A 23,637-nucleotide genomic window follows, 5' to 3' on the forward strand; every position below is an offset into this window, starting at 1 on the left:
AGCATGTGTAGCATGTTGGAAGTACAGATTGTTCGCATGAGTCAAAAGAGCCACCCACCATGTCTCTACGATGTTCTGATGCAGAGATATAGATCTTGCAAAACGGTCGCTAGGGTACAGTTTGGTTGCTAGGGAGTGGCTTGGCAGCTACCAATGATAATACTCCAAAGGATGCTTGACAATATAAACCAAACCCCTTGTCTGTACGATGTTCTGATGCAGAGATATAGATCTTGCAGAACGGTTGCTAGGGTATTCTGTTTGGTTGATAGGGAGTGGCTTGGCAGCTGCCAATGATGATACACCAAAGGATGCTTGACAATATAAACCAACCCCCATGTCTTTATGATGTACTGATGCAGAGATATAGATCTTGCAACACGGTTGCTAGGGTACTCTGTTTGGTTGCTAGGGAGTGGCTTGCCAGCTACCAATGACGACACTCCAAAGGCAACTTGACAATATAAACCAACTCCCATGTCTGTATGATGTTCTGATGCAGAGATATAGATTTTGCAAAATGGTTGCTAGGGTACTCTGTTTGGTTGCTAGGGTATTGCTATGAGGTTGCTAGGAGTTTCTATATATGATAGTTATTAGTTAGATAGATATTAGTTAGATGATAGATATTAGTTAGATAGTCATTAGATAGATAGATAGATAGATAGATAGATAGATATTAGTTAGATAGATATTAGTTGGATAGTTATTAGCTAGATAGATATTAGTTGGATGGATAGATAGTTATTAGATAGATAGATATTATTTAGATAGATATTAGTTAGATAGATAGATAGATAGATAGATAGATAGATGTTAGTTAGATAGTTATTAGTTAGATATTAGTTAGATAGATAGTTATTAGTTAGTTAGATAGATATTAGTTAGATAGTTAATAGTTAGATAGATAGTTTTTAGTTAGATATTAGTTAGATGATAGATAGTTATTAGATAGATATTAGTTGGATAGTTATTAGTTAGATATTAGTTGGATAGTTATTATTTAGATAGATATTAGTTGGATGGATAGATAGTCATTAGTTAGATAGATATTAGTTAGATAGATATTAGATAGATAGATAGATAAATGTTAGTTAGATAGTTCTTAGTTAGATAGATAGTTTTTAGTTAGATATTAGTTAGATGATAGATAGTTATTAGATAGATATTAGTTAGATAGTTAATAGTTAGATAGTTATTAGTTCGATAGATATTAGTTAGATGGATAGATGGTTATTAGTTAGATAGATATTAGTTGGATGGATAGATAGTTATTAGATAGATAGATAGATAGATATTAGTTAGATAGATAGATAGATAGTTATTAGTTATATAGATATTAGTTAGATAGTTAATAGTTAGATAGATAGATAGATAGATAGATGTTAGTTAGATAGTTATTAGTTAGACATTAGTTAGATAGATAGTTATTAGTTAGTTAGATAGATATTAGTTAGATAGTTAATAGTTAGATAGATAGTTATTAGTTAGATAGATAGTTATTAGTTAGATGATAGATGGTTATTAGTTAGATAGATATTAGTTAGATGATAGATGGTTATTAGTTAGATAGATAGTTATTAGTTAGATGATAGATGGTTATTAGTTAGATAGATATTAGTTAGATGATAGATGGTTATTAGTTAGATAGATATTAGTTGGATGGATAGATAGTTATTAGTTAGTTAGATAGATAGATATTAGTTAGATAGATAGATAGTTATTAGTTAGATCGATAGATAGTTATTAGTTAGATAGATATTAGTTAGATGGATAGATAGTTATTTGTTAGATACTGTAGATAGATATTAAACAGTACAATAGCATGGCAGTTTAATTGAGTCTAATTGAGTTTTTGAGTCTAATGGGCTTCCGTAGTCTTGGCTCATTTGAACAGTCAATGAAAGTCAATGAAAGTCAATGAAATTTTTCCGAGTTTAAATAGCCATTTTTAGGAAAACCGTAAGTCAGATCACTTAGAAAAGATATAGAACACCAAGTCAGAACAGTCTGAAGGTCTGACCCGAGTTTGGAGTTTGTGGAGTTAAAGCTCTAGGAGGAGTTAGAGTTGGAAATTTAAGTAAGAAGAAGAATAATGATACATTTAATAAGCATTTCAGTAAGTTGGCTTTTTCAAGCCAACTTAATTATAACGTTTCCAAAACTAACATTCTGGGAGTGTTAAGAAAACTTTCCTGGCTAACAAAAAACAAACCATAAAAAATAACGTTCTGGAAAACAAAAACGAATGTTCTGGGAACTTTAGATTAATATTAGAATAATGTTCTGGGAACCAAAAACGAATGTTCTGGGAACATTATAATAACATTATGCGAACGTTAGAATAATGTTATACAAACCAAAAACTTTTTTTTTTTTTTTTTTTGTCTGTGTTTTTATGTTGCGTTTACTCTTCTTTGTTTTTTCATCCATTGCCACTATCCTTTTCTGTTGTTACTTTTACTATGTCATGTATCTCTGTTTATGTATGAAATCATACAATGATATGCAACTGCATTCATTACTATCCTAGGACTGGACAAATTGTAACATGATTGTTTTATTCTTGTAAATCGACTGTCTCTGTAAAGCGTCCTTGAGCTTGGGAAAGGCGCTATATAAATTAAACATATTATTATATTATTATAAACCAAAAACTAATGTTCTGGGAACATTACATTAACGTTAGAATAACGTTCCGGGAACCAAAAGCTAACATTCTGGGAACATTTTGGCAACCAAAAATTGTTAGTTGGGAACCTTGTAATAATGTTTTCTAATTTGAGTGGTTTGGGCCTGTTTCTTTATGAAATATGAGTTTGCCGGCGTTCATCTTTGCCTTATTGCCTAGTAGGCTATATTGCATGTGGGGATGCTGCAGGTGGCAGATCATTTGTAGCCTCTTACAGCAGCTGGAATAATTAAACTTGTAATTTTGATGGCTTGTAATCAAGAAAGTTCAAAACGTCAATCATCATTGACAACAAGTGAATCACCAGTAAAAGGCAAAAGACTTCAGATTGCGGAGTGACTGAAATTAGATTATATTCCAGTTTTAAATGTGCATCTCATTACAGATATGTGGGATTACACAGTACTTACAAAAGATGTGTATTTCAAAGAGAATGAGTTCTAAGGCACATTAAATGGCTTATTGAGGTTAAGAACAATTTCTTTAGATTAACTTTTTTTAAATTTCTAAGACGTAGTATCTGTAATTCCGAAGTACAGTGAATATCCACACTGGTGCATTGACTGACAGCTCACACATACACCTCAAAACATTGGATTAATCCATGCTGAGGAGCTGTGCCGATGCACAACCCACGTACAGTAAAGATGATAACTCTGCAAATAACTGCAATTGCAAGTTTTAAACAGAGATGGTGACAAAGAGGCAAAACTTACAGACTGCAGCTTTACATTTTTATATTGATATTGTTTTGAAGTTTTATAAGATTATTACTTAGTTTATCTCAAATATTTACGAGAAAATGGTACTGGTGGACAAACCAATACCTCCTGATTATTAATGTATCATAAACCAGCATCCAAATCAAAAACTAATGTTCTGGGAACTTTAGATTAATATTAGAATAACGTTCTGGGAACCAAAAACAAATGTTCTGGGAACATTATAATAACATTATGCGAACATTTTTTTATAACACAAATGAAGACATTTTTGATGAAATCCGATGGCTCAGTGAGGCCTCTATTGCCAGCAAGATAATTAACAATTTCAGATGCCCAAAAAGCTACTAAAAACATATTTAAAACAGTTCATGTGATTACTGTCATGATCACCGTCTGCTCCTGTCAGTTCCCGGACCACACTTCCCACAATCCTCCGTCAGTCACATGTTCACATCACACCAATCATCATCTGCCACATCCACCCTTGCACACCACACTAATCACCACACCCAGCTGCAGCTCATTTACAGGACTATAAAGGACTGTCACATACACCACCTCACCGCGAAGTCTTGATTACCTTGTGTGTCATTTCTGAGCGTTTATTCCCTGTCTGTTCTGCCTGTTACTGTTTGGACTGTTACCCTGTTTATCCCTGTCTGCCGCCTGCCTCGACCTCTTGCTTGTATACCGACCTGTGAGTGATATCTGCCTGTCCTGATCATTGCCTGTTCCTTGACCACGATTCTGCCTGTTCCTTGCTGTTCCTGTTCGCTCCTGATTGACCCTGCCTGTACGACCACTCTCACTTTAATAAAAGCTGCAAATGGATCTTACCATGAGTCTGCATTCGTTACAATTACATCCTTGCAGTCTTAATATTATAAAGCGACGAGAATACTTTGTGTGCCAAAAAACAAACAAACAAAATAACGACTTTTCAACAATATCTAGTGATGGACGATTTCAAAACACTGCTTCATGAAGCTTCGAAGTTTTACGAATCTTTTGTTTCGAATCAGTGGTTCGGAGTGCCAAAGTCACGTGATTTCAATAAACGAGGCTTCGTTACGTCATAAGTGTTTCGAAATTTCAATCGAACCACTGATTCGAAACAAAAGATTTGTAAAGCTTCAAAGCAGTGTTTTGAAATTGCCCATCACTAAATATTGTTGAAAAGTCATTTTATAGTTTTTTTTGGTGCACAAAATGTATTCTTGACGCTTAAGGTTGAACCACTGTACTCACATGAACTGTTTTAAATATGTTTTTAGTAGCTTTCTGGGCATCTGAAAGTGTTTATCATCTTGCTGGCAATACAGGCCTCACTGAGCCATCGGATTTTTCAAAAATATCTTAATTTGTGTTCCGAAGATTAACAAAGGTCTTACAGGTGTGGAACGACATGAGGGTGAGTAATAAATGACAGAATTTTCATTTTTTTGGGTGAACTAACCCTTTAAAATATATATTTTTTTACTTTATACCTCAAAGAAATTCTTACTATTATTAAGCAAGCATGCATTAAATTAAACAAAAGTGAACAAAAATTCTTAAATAACTTGTTCTTTTGGAACTTTCTATCACTATATTTTAAGAAATATTAAAATAGAAAAGAGTTATTTTAAATTGCAATAATATTTCACAATATCACTGTTTCTACTGCACACTGCATCATCAAATAAATATTATCTGAAAACAAGCCTTATCATCTTACACAATCAAATGAATAAATGAATCTCTTTTTTCCCCCTGGAAAACAATACAAAAAAGTTTGATTAAGAAAATGATTTTGAAGGCTGAAAACTCAGACTTAGAGAATGCAAGAAGTGCTGATTAAAAATCATTTAATATGATTAAATGTTTGTAACTGTGATCATAACTGAGATGATACTGATAGAGTGAAAGGCAAAGCAATATGCTGCAGCAGCTGTGATATGAAACAGAGTTTAGCATTGTAATCTTGATAATGCTGCTGTCTATGAAGTCTGATGTTTATTCACTACATTAAAACATTGTGCTCCAGCTGTCACGCTTGTCTGGAATGATTATCTGGATTTTTTTTTTTTTTTGAAGCCACAAAATCAAAGCAAAACATAATTAACAGCATGCCATAAACCATAACAGTGCACAAAGCATAAATTAATACAAATTAATTAACAATAAGAGTACTTTAATTATAAATTATTACAAATATATTACATATCAATAATTTAAATTATCATTAATTATAAACAAATATCTTATAATAAAACAATAGATAAATAAACATGCTGTGCAGAGCTCGCCATGTAATAAACATACCTTGCTTGTAACTGATATGGAAGCCTTTCTTTTGGACACTAAAGTCTGAGTTAAAGGAAACCTCCATCACATTCCCACTGGAGTTGAGAGTTAGTCCATTGGGTGTTGAGCTGCAAATTTTGGCATCACTCGCGCCAGTGCTGATGACAACGCGGTCATAGATGCAGCCGTGTGCTTCCTCGAGCTCAAAATCTAGGAAGGTGATCTGCACTATAAAGCCGGCCGGAGCCTGTATGGTCCACTTGCAGGCCTGACTGGGTGGGTAGTCATTGGGGTAGCAGGGGGAGGTAAAAGAGCCCTGGGAGTCGGTGAGCACCACATTGCAGCTGACGCTACTCTGGCAACTCTGTGCTACTGCAAGCAAACAGGTCACATGTCACTTTACCTTGCATGGCCGAAGGACAGAGGTATTAGCAGAGGCCAAGGACAGGAGGGAAATCAGATGACAGGAAGATGCGTTTAGACAGCCGCCGGGTTAGTGCATCGACAGGGACAGAACGAGAGAGAAAGAGATATCCGGCCTGGTCGAGATATGCTGAATTACTTTTGGAATCCCAAAGCCATTTTCCCATAAAGTCAACATTGATTCTTGATTTAACCGTTTGGTAGCCACATGAATGACACCACCAATCAAATCCTTTAACGGTTTAGTTCACTCAAAAATGGAAATTCTGTCACCCAATTTACTCACCCTCATGTCGTTCCAAGCCCATAAGACTTTCATTCATCTTGGAAACACAAATAAAGATATTTTAATGAATTCCGAGAGGTTTCTGTCCCTCCATTGACAGTCAACGCAACTACCACTTTGACGCTTCAAAACGTTCATAAAGTGATCATAAAAGTAATTCATAGAAATTGAGCAGTTTAGTCCAAATTTTCTGAAGAGACACAATCACTTTGTATGATGAACAATCTGAATGTATGCTTTTATTAATAGTAAAGTTATGGGAATGTTAAAATAACATTTTACAAACCAAAAACTAATGTTCTAATTACGTTAAGAAAACTTTTTGTTATGACAATGTTAGAATAACGTTATACAAACCAAAAACTAATGTTCTGGGAACATTAGATTAACGTTACAATAATGTTACAATAACGTTCTGGGAACCAAATACTAATGTTTGGATAACATTATTTTAACATTCTCATAAGGCAATGTTAGTTTTTGGTTCCCAGAACATAATTTTTTATTTGTTTGTTTTTGTTTAGCCAAGAAAAGTTTTCTTAATGTTCCTAGAACGTTAGTTTTTGATTCCCAGAACATTATTCTAAAGTTAATCTAACGTTCCCAGATCGTTAGTTTTTCATTTGTATGTTATTCTAATGTTTTCATAATGTAATTATAACGTTTCCAGAACTAACATTCTGGGAGTGTTAAGAAAACTTTCCTGGCTAACAAAAAATAAACCATAAAAAAAAAAAAAAAAACGTTCTGGGAAACAAAAATTAGTGTTCTGGAAATTTTATAATAACGTTATGAGAACGTTAGAATAAATTATATAAACCAAAAACTAATGTTCTGGGAACTTTAGATTAATATTAGAATAACGTTCTGGGAACCAAAAACGTATGTTCTGGGAACATTATTGTCACAGGAACGAACTCCGTGATCCCCTCCTCTGGCCAGCAGAGGGCGCCCTCACCCGAATATTGACACTCGCACTTTCACTACATTTCCCATCAGCCCCGTACCTGGTACTGATCACGCCACCCAGCGCAGCTCATTGGTCAGGTCTATATAAACTGTTCCTGCGTCACTCCTCGTTGCGAGGTCTTATTTACTACGGTGCAATTCTGAGCGTTATTTCCTGTTTTTGCCTACCTGTTGTGACCCAGTTAGTTTACCCGTTTACGATCATCTGCTACCTGCCTACTGGACTATTTGCTTTGTGTTTTGACCTGTGATTGTTCTCCGCCTGTTCTGATCTCCTGCTTGTTCTACGACCATGACTTTGTCTGCCCTCTGTCAATGTATCTGCCGGTTCTGACCACTGCCTGTTTGACTACGTTTTACAATAAAGCCTGCAAATGGATCCTACTGTGAGTAACGAGTCGTCACAGAAAGACCTCGCCTGAACTTGATCCAGCGGCTTTCTGTCCCATCTGAATCCTTCTGCCCAGTTAATAGGTCTGCCGTCAAGGAGACAGATCCATTGAGGATTATGTCATGAACTTTATTGAACTGGCACCGTTAACTTGTTTTAATGAGGAATGTCTAATGATATTCTTTTGCGGTGGACTATCTGACCCGCTCAGTGCTGTCATGCCACTACATGATCTTAATGGGACTTTAGAACAATATATAGAGCTGGCTTTACAACTGAAGGATCTCCCTTTACTGTGGGTGTCGCGCAGGAACGCGTCACCATGCTGAATCACGTAATGGCTGCCGCTAAAGAGGACATTCACAAGATGGCGTCGACCACAACAACAACAGCCGCCACCGCTGCCATTACACCCGCGTCGGAGATGCCGTCTCAGGTGAGCCCTCGTCTGGCTTTCCCAGAAAAGTTTGATGGAGACCCAGCTAGATGTAAGGGTTTCCTGCTTCAGTGCTCGCTGTTTGTGGGACAACAACCCAATCTGCACTCAACTGAGGCGGGGAAAATTGCCTTTGTTTGTTCGTTGCTCACTCGCAAGGCGTTAGAGTGGTTTACGGCGGTTTGGAGAGAGGACGGCTCAGCTTTCCCGTCCTTTCAGAGTTTTCTGCAGCGATTCCGGGAGGTATTCGATCATTCCAACAAGGGCAGGAGCGCGGGTGAGCGCTTATTTTGTTACTTTCTCAGGGAAGGAAAACGGCGGCTGAATATGCGCTCGCTTTTCGGACTCTCACTGTGCAGACGACGTGGGTGAATGATACGCTCAAAGTATTGTTTAGGAAGGGACTGAACCATGATTTACAAGCCAAGTTGGCCTGTTGCGATGAGGGGAGAGACTTGGATCAATTCATTGAACTTCAGTATCCACATTGACAAACCTCATCAGAGCCAGAAAACCAAGCACTCGTAACGCCGTTCGAGTCCCGGCATCCACGGTCGTGGAGGAGGGCGAGCCTATGCAAATGAACTCATATCGTCTATCTGCCGAGGAGAGAGACCGCCGACTTTCTCTGTACTGCGGTCAGTCCGGTCACCTAAGGAATTCATGCCTCCTGAGCATCAGAAACCGGTGAGTTTCCTGGTTGATGCATTAAATCCTGAACTGTGTGTCACTGTGCCAATCTCCATAACTGCCAATGGTAATCAAATATCCACGACGGCCCTTTTGGATTCGGGGGCTGCTGGAAATTTTGCCCTCAGTAATCACATAGCCCTAATTCAGTGTTCATCTTCCCTAACAGTGGAGGCGATAGATGGAAGACCGCTGGGGTCTGGACTTATATTGTCCATTACACAGGAACTACTGATGCAGACTGGTCTCTTTCACGCTGAGAGGATTCAATTCTACATACTCCCCACATCCAACACTCCGGTCATTCTCGGTCTACTCTGGCTTCGGAGACACAACCCCCATGTCTCATGGAAGGAGGGACAGATCACACAGTGTAACAAATCATGCTACCCAGAATGCCACTCACTCATGTCTTCTCTGTCCGTTCGATCTGTCAATGTCACTGAAGAAGAAACTACTGATTTTAACCTTCCTGAGGAATATAAAGACTTATCAGTGGCCTTTAGTAAAGTTAAAGCCTCAAAGCTGCCGCCACACCGTGACTACAACTGTGCCATTGATCTCATACCTGGTGCAACACCTCCCAGGGGATGCGTATTTCCCCTCTCACAGCCTGAATCCGAAGCTATGACTAAATACGTTGAAGAGGAACTAGCTAAGGGCTTTATACGACCTTCTACATCTCCTGCGTCTGCAGGATTCTTCTTCGTTCCCAAGAAGGATGGGGGACTTCGACCATGCATTGACTATCGTGGGCTCAACGAGGTGACAGTCAAATTTCGATACCCATTACCCCTGGTCCCTACAGCACTGGAACAGCTTCGTTCGGCTAGATACTACACCAAGCTGGATCTACGCAGCGCATACAACTTAATTCGGATTCGTGAGGGGGATGAATGGAAGACGGCTTTCTCCACAGCCACTGGTCACTACGAGTACTTGCTTATGCCATTTGGCCTGGTCAACAGTCCGTCCGTGTTTCAGTCATTTATTAACGACGTATTCAGAGACATGCTCAACAAGATGGTCATAGTTTACATCGATGACATCTTAATCTATTCTGACACCCTTAGCGAACATATTCATCATGCCAGAGCAGTACTCAAGCGACTAATTCAGCACCAACTGTATGCCAAGGCGGAGAAATGTGAGTTCCACAGAACCTCCACCGCATTCTTGGGGTACGTCATCAGTCCAGAAGGCATCGCAATGGATGAGCACAAGGTCAGTGCCGTTCTCAATTGGCCGCAACCCACCACACTAAAGGAGCTACAACGTTTCCTGGGGTTCGCCAATTTTTATAGACGGTTCATCAGAAATTTCAGCTCAGTAGCCAGCCCACTCACGTCTATGGTCAAGAAGGGAATCAAGCGTCTTGTATGGTCTGATCGTGCCATTCAGTCATTCAAGGACCTCAAGCAACGCTTTGTCTCAGCGCCCATTCTGCACCACCCCGACCCTGATCTCCCTTTCGTGGTAGAGGTTGATGCCTCCAGTTCTGGCCTGGGTGCCATTCTGTCACAGAAACAGGGTACTCCACCTAAACTCTATCCCTGTGCCTTTCACTCCAGGAAACTAACTACAGCAGAACGGAACTATGACGTGGGGGACAGAGAGCTTCTGGCCATGAAGGCCGCCTTTGAAGAGTGGCGTCACTGGTTGGAGGGATCCACACACCCGTTTACCGTTCTCACTGACCACAAGAACTTAGAATATCTGAGAACAGCCAAGAGATTTAACTCCAGGCAGGCACGCTGGTCACTTTTCTTTACCCGGTACAACTTTGTGGTCACATATCGTCCTGGATCCAAGAACACCAAAGCAGATGCTCTCTCCAGACAGCATGAACATGATCACACCCCTCATCCTCCTGAAACAATTCTGCCTACCCGAATCATTGTGGCACCTATACAGTGGGACATCATGACAGAGATCGAACAAGCTAATGCTCAGACGTAAATTCCAGTTGACTGTCTTCCCGATAAAGTCTTTGTTCCTGAAACCCTTCGGAAGCGGGTATTGGATCAGGTTCATTGTCTGCCCTCCTCCGGTCATCCTGGTATTACGACTACCATCCATCTCCTGCAGAACCGATTCTGGTGGCCTACGCTGTGCACAGATGCCACCATGTTTGTACATCAATGCCAGATCTGCAACACGCAGAAACCATCACGACTACCGCCTGCTGGTCTGCATCAACCTTTACCCCTTCCACACTGTCCCTGGTCACATATCGCTATTGACTTTGTCACAGACCTGCCAGTATCCAACGGTCACACAACCATCCTTACGGTCATTGACAGATTCTCCAAGGCCTGCAGTCTGATACCGCTACCCAAGCTTCCTAGACAGCCGAACATCTATGCAATTGGGTATTTCGGTTCTACGGCTTGCCAGAAGACATTGTTTCCGACAGAGGTCCTCAGTTCACCTCACGCCTCTGGTCGGCATTCTTCAGGTCACTTGACATCAATGTAAGCCTGACATCTGGATACCACCCCCAGTCCAACGGTCAGATTGAGAGATTGAATCAAGAACTTATTCGCTTCCTCCACTCATATTGTAATCAACATCAGAATGACTGGGACCGTTATCTGATTTGGGCAGAATACGCCCAGAGTTCCATTCAAAAGGCCGCTACAGAAATGACTCCCTTCCAGTGCGTTCTTGGATTCCAACCCCCTTTGTTTCCATGGTCAGGAGAACCCACAGATGTTCCCGCAGTCAATGATTGGCTGCACAGGAGCGAAGCCACATGGAACCAGGCTCACAGTCACCTCCAGCATGCCATTCGCCGACAGAGGGAACAGGCTGACCGTCATCGCCGTCCCGGCCCTGAATATCACCCCGGTCAATGGGTCTGGCTATCTACCGGAGATCTATGTCTCTTCCCTGCAAGAAACTCAGTCCCAGGTACGTGGGTCCATTTCAAATAATCCGTCAAATTACACCTGTTTCTTTTCGCCTTGCTCTGCCTAACCATTATCGCATTTCTCCCACATTCCATGTGTCCCTGCTCAAGCCAGCTGCTGGTCCCGGCGAGGTGGGGGAGGAGGTGTCTGGTGATCAGGGTCCCTACCCATCAAGGTGGAAGGCGAGGAGGCTTATCGAGTCCAAGAACTGCTGGACTCCAGGCACCGGGGAAGAGTTCTCCAGTATCTGGCGACTGGGAGGGGTACGGCCCGGAGGAACGTTCCTGGGTTGCCGCCGACGACATACTCGACCCCAATCTCGTGGAGGAGTTCCACCGAACCCATCCGGAAAGACCGGCCCCTTGACCGCATGGGAGACCCTGGCGTCGTGTGCCTCTTCGCGCCAGGAGTCGCTCGCAGGGAGGGGGCTCTGTCACAGGGACGAACTCCGTGATCCCCTCCTCTGGCCAGCAGAGGGCGCCCTCACCCGAATATTGACACTCGCACTTTCACTACATTTTCCATCAGCCCCGTACCTGGTACTGACCACGCTGCAGCTCATTGGCCAGGTCTATATAAACTGTTCCTGCATCACTCCTCGTTGTGAGGTCTTGTTTACTACGGCGCAATTCTGAGCATTATTTCCTGTTTTTGCCTACCTGTTGTGACCCAGTTAGTTTACCCGTTTACGATCCTCTACGATCCGACTTTGTCTGCCCTCTGTCACTGTATCTGCCGGTTCTGACCACTGCCTGTTTGACTACGTTTTACAATAAAGCCTGCAAATGGATCCTACTGTGAGTAACGAGTCGTCACAATTTCGCATAACTTTATGCGAACGTTAGAATAATGTTATACAAACCAAAAACTTTTTTTTGTCTGTGTTTTTATGTTGCATTTACTCTTCTTTGTTTTTTCATCCATTGCCACTATCCTTTTCTGTTGTTACTTTTACTATGTCATGTATCTCTGTTTATGTATGAAATCGTACAATGATATGCAACTGCATTCATTACTATCCTAGGACTGGACAAATGTCTACTGTCTACTTGATTGTAACATGATTGTTTTATTCTTGTAAATCGACTGTCTCTGTAAAGCGTCCTTGAGCTTGGGAAAGGCGCTATATAAATTAAACATATTATTATATTATTATATAAACCAAAAACTAATGTTCTGAGAATGATAGATTAACATTAAAATAACGTTCCGGAGGCTATATTGCATGTGGGGATGCTGCAGGTGGCAGATCATTTGTAGCCTCTTACAGCAGCTGGAATAATTAAACTTGTAATTTTGATGGCTTGTAATCAAGAAAGTTCAAAACGACAATCATCATTGACAACAAGTGAATCACCAGTAAAAGGCGAAAGACTTCAGATTGCGGAGTGACTGAAATTAGATTATATTCCAGTTTTAAATGTGCATCTGATTACAGATATGTGGGATTACACAGTACTTACAAAAGATGTGTATTTCAAAGAGAATGAGTTCTAAGGCACATTAAATGGCTTATTGAGGTTAAGAACAATTTCTTTAGATTAACTTTTTTTAAATTTCTAAGACGTAGTATCTGTAATTCCGAAGTACAGTGAATATCCACACTGGTGCATTGACTGACAGCACACACATACACCTCAAAACATTGGATTAATCCATGCTGAGGAGCTGTGCCGATGCACAACCCACGTACAGTAAAGATGATAACTCTGCAAATAACTGCAATTGCAAGTTTTAAACAGAGATGGTGACAAAGAGGCAAAACTTACAGACTGCAGCTTTACATTTTTATATTGATATTGTTTTGAAGTTTTATAAGATTATTACTTAGTTTATCTCAAATATTTACGAGAAAATGGTACTGGTGGACAAACCAATACCTCCTGATTATTAATGTATCATAAACCAGCATCCAAATCAAAAACTAATGTTCTGGGAACTTTAGATTAATATTAGAATAACGTTCTGGGAACCAAAAACAAATGTTCTGGGAACATTATAATAACATTATGCGAACATTTTTTTATAACACAAATGAAGACATTTTTGATGAAATCCGATGGCTCAGTGAGGCCTCTATTGCCAGCAAGATAATTAACAATTTCAGATGCCCAAAAAGCTACTAAAAACATATTTAAAACAGTTCATGTGATTACATCTGTGCAGTCTTAATATTATAAAGTGACGAGAATACTTTGTGTGCCAAAAAACAAACAATCAAAATAACGACTTTTCAACAATATCTAGTGATGGGCTATTTCAAAACACTGCTTCATGAAGCTTCGAAGCTTTACGAATCTTTTGTTTCGAATCAGTGGTTCGGAGTGCCAAAGTCACGTGATTTCAATAAACGAGGCTTTGTTACGTCATAAGTGTTTCGAAATTTCATTCGAACCACTGATTCGAAACAAAAGATTTGTAAAGCTTCAAAGCAGTGTTTTGAAATTGCCCATCACTAAATATTGTTGAAAAGTCATTATATAGTTTTTTTTTGGTGCACAAAATGTATTCTTGACGCTTAAGGTTGAACCACTGTACTCACATGAACTGTTTTAAATATGTTTTTAGTAGCTTTCTGGGCATCTGAAAGTGTTTATCATCTTGCTGGCAATACAGGCCTCACTGAGCCATCGGATTTTATCAAAAATATCTTAATTTGTGTTCCGAAGATTAACAAAGGTCTTACAGGTGTGGAACGACATGAGGGTGAGTAATAAATGACAGAATTTTCATTTTTTTTGGGTGAACTAACCTTTAAAATATATATTTTTTTACGTTATACCTAAAATAAATTCTTACTATTATTAAGCAAGCATGCATTAAATTAAACAAAAGTGAACAAAAAATCTCAAAAAACTTGTTCTTTTGGAACTTTCTATCACTATATTTTAAGAAATATTAAAATAGAAAAGAGTTATTTTAAATTGCAATAATATTTCACAATATTACTGTTTCGACTGCACACTGCATCATCAAATAAATATTATCTGAAAACAAGCCTTATCATCTTACACAATCAAATGAATAAATGAATCTCTTTTTCCCCCCCTGGAAAACAATACAAAAAGTTTGATTAAGAAAATGATTTTGAAGGCTGAAAACTCAAGGCAAGGCAAGGCAATTTTATTTGTATAGCACATTTCATACACAGTGGTAATTCAAAGTGCTTTACATAAAAAAGAATAATAAAAATAGAACATAAGGAATAGAAATATCACATAACTCAGACTTAGAGAATGCGAGAAGTGCTGATTAAAAATCATTTAATATGATTAAATGTTTGTGACTGTGATCATAAGAACACACTGAGATGATACTGATAGAGTGAAAGGCAAAGCAATATGCTGCAGCAGCTGTGATATGAAACAGAGTTTAGCATTGTAATCTTGATAATGCTGCTGTCTATGAAGTCTGATGTTTATTCACTACATTAAAACATTGTGCTCCAGCTGTCACGCTTGTCTGGAATGATTATCTGGATTTTTTTTTTTTTTTGAAGCCACAAAACCAAAGCAAAACATAATTAACAGCATGCCATACACCATAACAGTGCACAAAGCATAAATGAATACAAATTAATTAACAATAAGAGTACTTTAATTATAAATTATTACAAAATTATTACATATCAATAATTTAAATTATCATTAATTATAAACAAATATCTTATAATAAAACAACAGATAAATAAACATGCTGTGCAGAGCTCGCCATGTAATAAACATACCTTGCTTGTAACTGATATGGAAGCCTTTCTTTTGGACACTAAAGTCTGAGTTAAAGGAAACCTCCATCACATTCCCACTGGAGTTGAGAGTTAGTCCATTGGATGTTGAGCTGCAAAATTTGGCATCACTCGTGCCAGTGCTGATGACGACGCGGTCATAGATGCAGCCGTGTGCTTCCTCGAGCTCAAAATCTAGGAAGGTGATCTGCACTATAAAGCCGGCCGGAGCCTGTATGGTCCACTTGCAGGCCTGACTGGGTGGGTAGTCATTGGGGTAGCAGGGGGAGGTAAAAGAGCCCTGGGAGTCGGTGAGCACCACATTGCAGCTGACGCTACTCTGGCAACTCTGTGCTACTGCAAGCAAACAGGTCACATGTCACGTTACCTTGCATGGCTGAAGGACAGAGGTATTAGCAGAGGCCAAGGACAGGAGGGAAATCAGATGACAGGAAGATGCGTTTAGACAGCCGCCGGGTTAGTGCATCGACAGGGACAGAACGAGAGAGAAAGAGATATCCGGCCTGGTCGAGATATGCTGAATTACTTTTGGAATCCCAAAGCCATTTTCCCATAAAGTCAACATTGATTCTTGATTTAACCGTTTGGTAGCCACATGAATGACACCACCAATCAAATCCTTTAACGGTTTAGTTCACTCAAAAATGGAAATTCTGTCACCCAATTTACTCACCCTCATGTCGTTCCAAGCCCATAAGACTTTCATTCATCTTGGAAACACAAATAAAGATATTTTAATGAATTCCGAGAGGTTTCTGTCCCTCCATTGACAGTCAACGCAACTACCACTTTGACGCTTCAAAACGTTCATAAAGTGATCATAAAAGTAATTCATAGAAATTGAGCAGTTTAGTCCAAATTTTCTGAAGAGACACAATCACTTTGTATGATGAACAATCTGAATTTATGCTTTTATTCACATATAAACATTCATCAACTCACACGTCAGCTATGGTAATCAGAAGTTCTTGCTGGTTTTCTTGACATGTGCGAGAACCAATGAGGTTCATTCTCGTGTGTAACGCAGCATGTTTGAGCTTCTGAAAGAACAATAAGGTTTGTTCTCACACATCAAGCAAGTACAGTTGAGCTTCTGTTTATGTTCGCCGATCAGTGTTTATATGTGAATAAAAGCCTAAATTCAATCTATTCGTAATATAAAGTGATTGAGTCTCTTCAGAAAATTTGGTCTAAACTGCTCAATTCATATGGATTAGTTCTCTCTCTTTATGAACTTTTTAAAGCGACAAAGTGGGGGACAGAAAAGTCTCAGATTTCATTAATATCTTCATTTATGTTTTGAAGATGAACAAAAGTCTTATGGGTTTGGAACAACACGAGGGTGAGTAAATGACGACTTTTTTTGGGGGGGGGGGATATAAAGACTTCTCACACTGGAAAAAAGACTTGACTCGGAGACAATGGTTCTGTTCATGCTGTCCCAAACAGCACATAAGCAAAAACCGCAACACTTTTTGGCAAATTAAGCAGGGCTGAGCGATTAAGCTTTATCAAGATGCAGTGGCTTCCTCAAGAGAAGTTTGATGTACGTAAACAAACATTACTGAGGGTTAACCCAAACAATCTAATTTAAAATGGTTTACAATGTGTTCTCCAAGTTAATATTTCACAAGATTTTTCCTCTCTGCTGAAAAAATAATTTTCCCTTCCAGTAATGATACTGTTGAGAACAACCAACTGAATTTTCATTCATGAAACTGTGCAACTCTTCACATAAAGAAAATCATCCAAGCACAGGCCATAAAAAAAAAAAAGAGTATCCATAGTAGTTGGCTTTAAACTAGGACAGTAAAGATTCCCTGTCTGGAGTCCAGAGTCTGTGACCGCTGTTTATAAAACGAGACAAATCAGATCTAATCAACAAGTTATTTCATCAAGAATTTTCCATGTTTGAGCAACATTTGATTTAATCGTGATTTAAATGAGGCCTAAAATGCCTACGAGAGGCGTACCATCCTCAAATGATGTTCGAAATTAGGGCTGCACGATATATCGCATGAGATTGTCAAGCACATTTCATCAGTAAAGCCGGTTCCCTGATTACCGCTAAATCGCCATCACCTGCTTTCAAATGGAGCGGCATTTAATAGACAGAGCCGTAGTTCACGCAATATCGCGTTCATTATCGAAGGTGATTCATCTGCGATATGAACGCGATATTGCGTGGCTTGTCAGTGAACTACAATTGATTTGTTTATACTGTGGCTCAAATCAATTGAATTTCATTGTTTCGAAAGAGTATTAGCTCTCATTTGTGTTTTTTAAACTCTTAAAGCGCTTTAGAAATTTCCCAGCATTGAATCTGATCTTTGCTCAAAACCATTTCTGACAGGCATCCAACGACCGTAAACGTTCCTACTTGGACCAGTATAACAAATCAGGCGAGCTGCGGTATGCGACTAATATTAAAACGACACATGCTTTTCATTTGCAGCTCACAAGGAACTTAAATTCAGCAACAGCAGACCGATTAAGGATTTGAGCTGCCAGTTAAGAGCAAATCCATGTTTTCTTTGGTGCTTAAATCATTAATAACACGTCTGAATAATAACTCCATCTCAGGGGAAAGTGTCGTAACAGATTATGTCAGCTTCACAAAAACAACGACAAATGTATGTAATGGCTGGCCCACAGTTTACACAGTTTAACCATCCAATGCACACTGAGAGACCACTGATTTATTTATAGACTTAGGATTATATGGAGGATCTTTATTCAACACTAAACTGATTGTGACATTATATTTAGAGATGCACCGATTGCAATTTTCTTGGCCGATTCCGATTTCCGATTTTTTGTTAGTGTGATCTGCCGATACCGATTTTTGCCAATTCCGATTTTCTCATATACAAATCTCATATAAATGCAATAGAATAAAGAAAGCTATGAAACTAAGTTTTTCAGGTTAACTGGGTTTACTGTAGAAAATACTACAGTAATTAAAGTAATGAAATGTACAATAACACATTCAGTGTTATTTTAAATTGGTTACCTTAATTTCTGTAGTCTTTATTGTAAACACTAATACAGATCAATTCTTACCATTAAAGTTATAAAACGTATTCAGGCAAGAGCAGAAAATGATTTTCTTTGTCTTTTGTTGTTTGATTAACATGACAGACAGCAGCAGGAATATTGGACTGCTGTCCCTTTAAGAGTTTATGAACGGTTTTCAATGGACCAACATGGGTTCACTTTCTTAGCTATTTAACTTCAAAACCGACTGTTTATCTGAATACTCGCCAAGATTGCCTGTGCCGCTGGTTTTTACATACTTTTGTATGTATCTGACAGTTTAAGTGCAGTAAGCCACTTATTTTGGTACTTGTTACTCTTGTTTGACTTCTGTCTCTGTTTGAGACTGAGCTTGTCTTGTTCGCTTAAGAGCCGGGCACACATTTAACGACTATCTGTGCTCAACACACAGCGATTGTTTCCTGAGACTGAAGCAGATTTAAATACTTAGACATGGAATTTGAACACCGACTGTAATCGCAGACTGAATGCAACTGGCTCTGACTGGACGCGTTTGAGCGCGATTAGTCATAAGTATCAATTTACATTCATAATCGGCCTTACAATCGTTAAATGCATGCGCCGTGGCTTTAGATCAGTGGCGCGCGCACTTTTGGTGTGAGCGCGAAACCTGCGGGAATGACTAAAATTATGCGCAATACAAGCTCTAGGCCAGGGGTTCTCAACCTTTTGCAAGCTGGGCCCCCCCAAAGCTGGTTCATTGCAGTTGGGGCCCCAGAGCATGTGAGCATTTCACAAAAACTAAAAAACTAAACTTCTATACATACATATATATATATATATATATATATACATATATATATATATATATATATATATATATATATATATATATATATATATATATATATATACACATATATAAAACTAAATACGACCTCACGTTTTATACGTTTGCAGCCTCTGAAACGTCCGTCCGTCATAAAAATGAATACGGATAGTTCGATTTTCTGCATTTTTTGTATCCGTAGCAAATATTTTGAGGGGTGTTTTTGACAATTGAGAGCCACAAAAATGACGAATATGAAAAAACGGATACGACAGTTTCGGACTCAGTCAGGGTGCAAGGACCTTAAACTTTTGAGGCTTGTGCAGCTTCTCGAGGAGAAATCAAACAAATGAGCGCCGTTTTCTAAAGTCTATGAGCGCAGCACACACAAATAAACTAAATTGACATACTGCAGTTAAATTTCAAAATGTGGTGTTTTTATATTTATAACCTTTGTATACAGTTCAGCAACATACATCACATGACCTGACGACCAAAAGAGCTGACAATTGACCATCACTTAATTTACCGTCACCTCGCGATTGAAAATGTGACACTGATATGATAGTTTTACAAACAAGTTAATAATATTAAGTCACTTACATTTTAGACAAAATAATGACTGTTTTGGTCTATTTTAGCAGCAAAAATAGATCCGATGAATCCAAACAAAGAACACAACATAGCGCATCTCACAGCAACACTCAATCGTGTTTTGAATGATTCAGTGTTTTGAACAAATTGTTTGAGTCAAAGATTCAATGACCCATTCACAAACATCTGTCTCATTCTTGATGAATCGGCCGTTTGAACGAATCGTGAATGAACGCCTCAATGACTCGCTTAATAAAACCGCTTATCACCTGCATTTGCGCTCACTACCGACAAACCAAATCAAACTTTTTTTTTTTAATCAGTCCAAACACGTGCAGCTGACATTATTGCCTGTGCCGCTGGTAACAAAACGGATCAGATCGGCTCGGAACGGGTGTGTCTCATACGTCCTGAAAAGTGAAGCTGAAACCCCCTGGTGGCTGGATGCAGTACAGGTGTAATGATGGGTCAGAGGAGTGCGGATCCATTTGCAGCTTTTATTAAAGATACAACAATACAGTAGGGCAAAGACAATACCGTGGTCAGGGACAGGCAGTGGATCAGGGCTGGCAGCAATAATCAGAGTCAGGTCACAGGCAATGGTCGTGGCAGGCGGCAAGCAAACAAAGTACAAAGTCCAGGCAGAAATCAGGGCAGGCGGCAACAGATCAAACAGTGTAAAACAGTCCAGGTAACAACAAAGAATCAGTCCACAGGATAAACGCTCGGAATTGATCACCTCAGCAAATCAAGACTTCGCGAGGTATGTGTGTAAGTGAGCGTCTTAAATAGTGTGTGTGATATGGCGCAGGTGCAAGGTTCATCAGTCCCAGGAATGAGGGCCTATGGGTATTGCAGTCCGAATGGTAACCAGTCAATACTCGGGTGATGGTTCCCTCCGGTGGTCCGGAGGATGAGCCGAGGGAGCCACATTCATGACAACAGGTCATGAACCTTTTTCTGTAACATTAAATCTGGGTGTTATAAGCTAATTAATAAATGTTATTAGTTAAGATAACACACCTAATGTTAACCATGTCGGGAAAAAGCAGGTGATCGTTATCTGGCAGTTACTTATTATTTTTATGGGTATAAAATAATAATTAGCAGGACAAAACTAACGATAGCCTACTCTAATTACAGCAATCGATCTCCTGTAACGTTAGTTTAACTTAATTTAAAATGGCAGGACCGTTTCTGACGATTTAGAGTTGTTTCTATTGGCATATTATATTGAGTTTATCTACTGAATTTGCTGTTTCAAAAATATTATTGCTCTAGAAACAGAATAGCCTATTATTTTATAGATAGAATTTTAAATTGTGTATAATTTTTAGTCTATTTAAAATACATCAATGATGACACAGTTGTCTGGGTGCGAGTTTGATACCGCGACTCTGACGATTCCTTCTGCGCATTCCCAGGCTCCAAGCTTCGAAAATCGTCCAATTCCGATCCCTGCATCTCTAGGTGCATCTCTAATTATATTTTAACACTTTCAGATGTTTTTCATGTATAACAGTTGTGATTTCTAAGCCTACAGATTCAGAATGCAAGGACAAAGACAATAAAAGCATGTTAAAGGTGATTTTAAAAAGCATGATAGGTAAAGAGCAAGAAATGTGACAAAATCCAAATGTAAGGAAGCTGATAGAAAGTATAAAATATGTACATATATAAAAGAAAAGAATATATAAGAGAATTACTGAAATAAGCCAGAAAGCAATTGAAAATATGAAATGAATCATTAAAGAGACGGAAAAAATGTGAATTAATGAGATGGAAGCAATGTTGATTAGTACGATGAGCAATATACATAAAAAAATCAGTTCAGAATATAACTATGGATTACATTTCCAGATAACACACTATTTGCATTATAACATTTTACATTTATAACTGTAGAGCTCCTTTACCTGTAGTCAAAAAGAAGATCTGCAGCAGGAAAACTGTGAGAGCTTTCTGGAATGTCCATCTCCACCACCGACTGCTGATGAACAAAATCCTGCCAATCAGATTTAGCAAATTAAATTTTGAAACACAACCACAATTTAATTTATTACTTATATGTAATTTTAGTATAGTGTAAATACTCAAAAACCACAATTGCATTAGAGGTTTCATTAAATGGACTGCAGTTGAGGTCCACTTTTGACGCAACACATTCGATTTTATTTGCACAAAAACTGTAGCCCCACGAACTGCTGTTGCTTTTTTGGTTTTCTTAGTCACTGACTCAAAACACTTGGCATAAACTTCATGCATAAGCTTTTCTCACTTTCTCTCACACAGGAGCACAATATCTTTATTCATGCGTCTATAATTTGGGAGAACTTTGATGGTTTAAATTATGTATTTGTGGCATGGAAACCATTTTTTTTCTTGTCAGAACAGTGACCGCAGGCATGCAAAAACTGCCCTGTTACATAATGACTAATCACTCTCCCACGTCAGCTGAAAGTTTGCTGAAAAGGATCACGGACGGTGAGGTTTTCAAAGAGGTACACCACTATTTACAACGCATAGCTTGAAATGACAGGAAAGTAGAGTCTGAAAAAAACATAAGAAACATAAGAAACATAAAAAAACATAATGCCCAAAGGTGTCCCTGCTCTCATTCTTTCATACAAAAAGACTGTTCTAGCAGAAGCTACTGTAGTGAAACTATCAACTTCAATCTTCAACTTTAAAATGGTGCTTCTGAGAACTTTTTTTTTAATCTCAGATAGCTGCCAAAACAGCAATCCAATGTTTAGGGCTTTACTGGAAAGAGAAGTTGATAAACAACATTCTTAAAAATAAAGGTTCTTTAATGGTTCTTTGTAGTATTGATTCAGAAAAGAACACTCTTTTATCTAGAACATGTTTTGTTTTAAAGGGTTCTTAAGTTGCCTGTGGTTTTATAGAGATTAAAAAGAACATTCTTGATGTTTTATGTCTATGAAAAATACCTCAGAATATTGGTTTCTGAGTTCTGAAGCATCAGAATATAGATGGTTTTCTAAAGAACTAAAGAATAAAAAGTTCTTAAAACAGTTCTCCTGCAACAAGCTGTAAAAACTTTCCTGGTTCTAACTACAAAGAATGTCAGACGAATCCATAAAATCAATCTCAGATGAATCATCTGTTACTTTTTACTACAAAACACATTCAAGATTTTAAATTGGACATCAATAAACAACCCCTGGTCTAATCCCTGCTTCCACAAATTCGGCGAGTTCTAATGAGCCATTATCCAAAGTTCATGGAAAAAGAAGATTCCAGCGGGAGATGATAACATAAGTTATTCTGATGAAGACATTATTTGTTTAATTGTCCATCGTTCGTCGGCATTAGGATTAAGGTGATAAATGTCTTCATTACAACAAATGGATGGAAAATTCCCTCCATCTGAGACTGAGTGAGTTATAATGAGATTATCGCAATGCTTCATTTGATACTATGGTTAATAACATCTAAGTCTGTAAGCTTTTGTTGCCAAGACCTGGAAGTGTGTGAAGTTACAAGATCCTGTGTGAGGTCCTGAGATCTTGTTTCATTTCAGCAACCATTGTCGAAAGATAATGGAGATCTCTATTATCATTAAAAGGACACGATCCCTTTAAATGAGAAGGGAATCTTATCTAAGAGGAATGTAAGTCAGTCAACACCCTGAAATAAAT

At 38.6% G+C, this 23,637-nt stretch overlaps 1 protein-coding gene across 3 annotated transcripts in view; it reads right to left on the reverse strand.

Annotated features, from left to right (window-relative positions):
• Positions 1-23,637, reverse strand: part of LOC125261424 (adhesion G-protein coupled receptor G6-like) — a 44,097-nt gene that overhangs the window by 19,346 nt on the left and 1,114 nt on the right. For 2 of the 3 annotated variants that reach the window (XM_048179985.1, XM_048179982.1), the window contains exons 2-4: positions 21,892-21,980; positions 15,538-15,891; positions 5,722-6,075 (exon numbers count right to left, since the gene is read on the reverse strand). In XM_048179985.1, the coding sequence (XP_048035942.1) occupies positions 5,722-6,075; positions 15,538-15,891; positions 21,892-21,980 (797 nt within the window). The remainder of the gene's footprint in view (positions 1-5,721; positions 6,076-15,537; positions 15,892-21,891; positions 21,981-23,637) is intronic. The other variant, XM_048179983.1, reaches the window with a different exon arrangement.

The sequence above is a fragment of the Megalobrama amblycephala genome, unplaced genomic scaffold (genome assembly GCF_018812025.1).
Source record: "Megalobrama amblycephala isolate DHTTF-2021 unplaced genomic scaffold, ASM1881202v1 scaffold414, whole genome shotgun sequence".
Lineage (NCBI taxonomy): Eukaryota > Metazoa > Chordata > Actinopteri > Cypriniformes > Xenocyprididae > Megalobrama > Megalobrama amblycephala.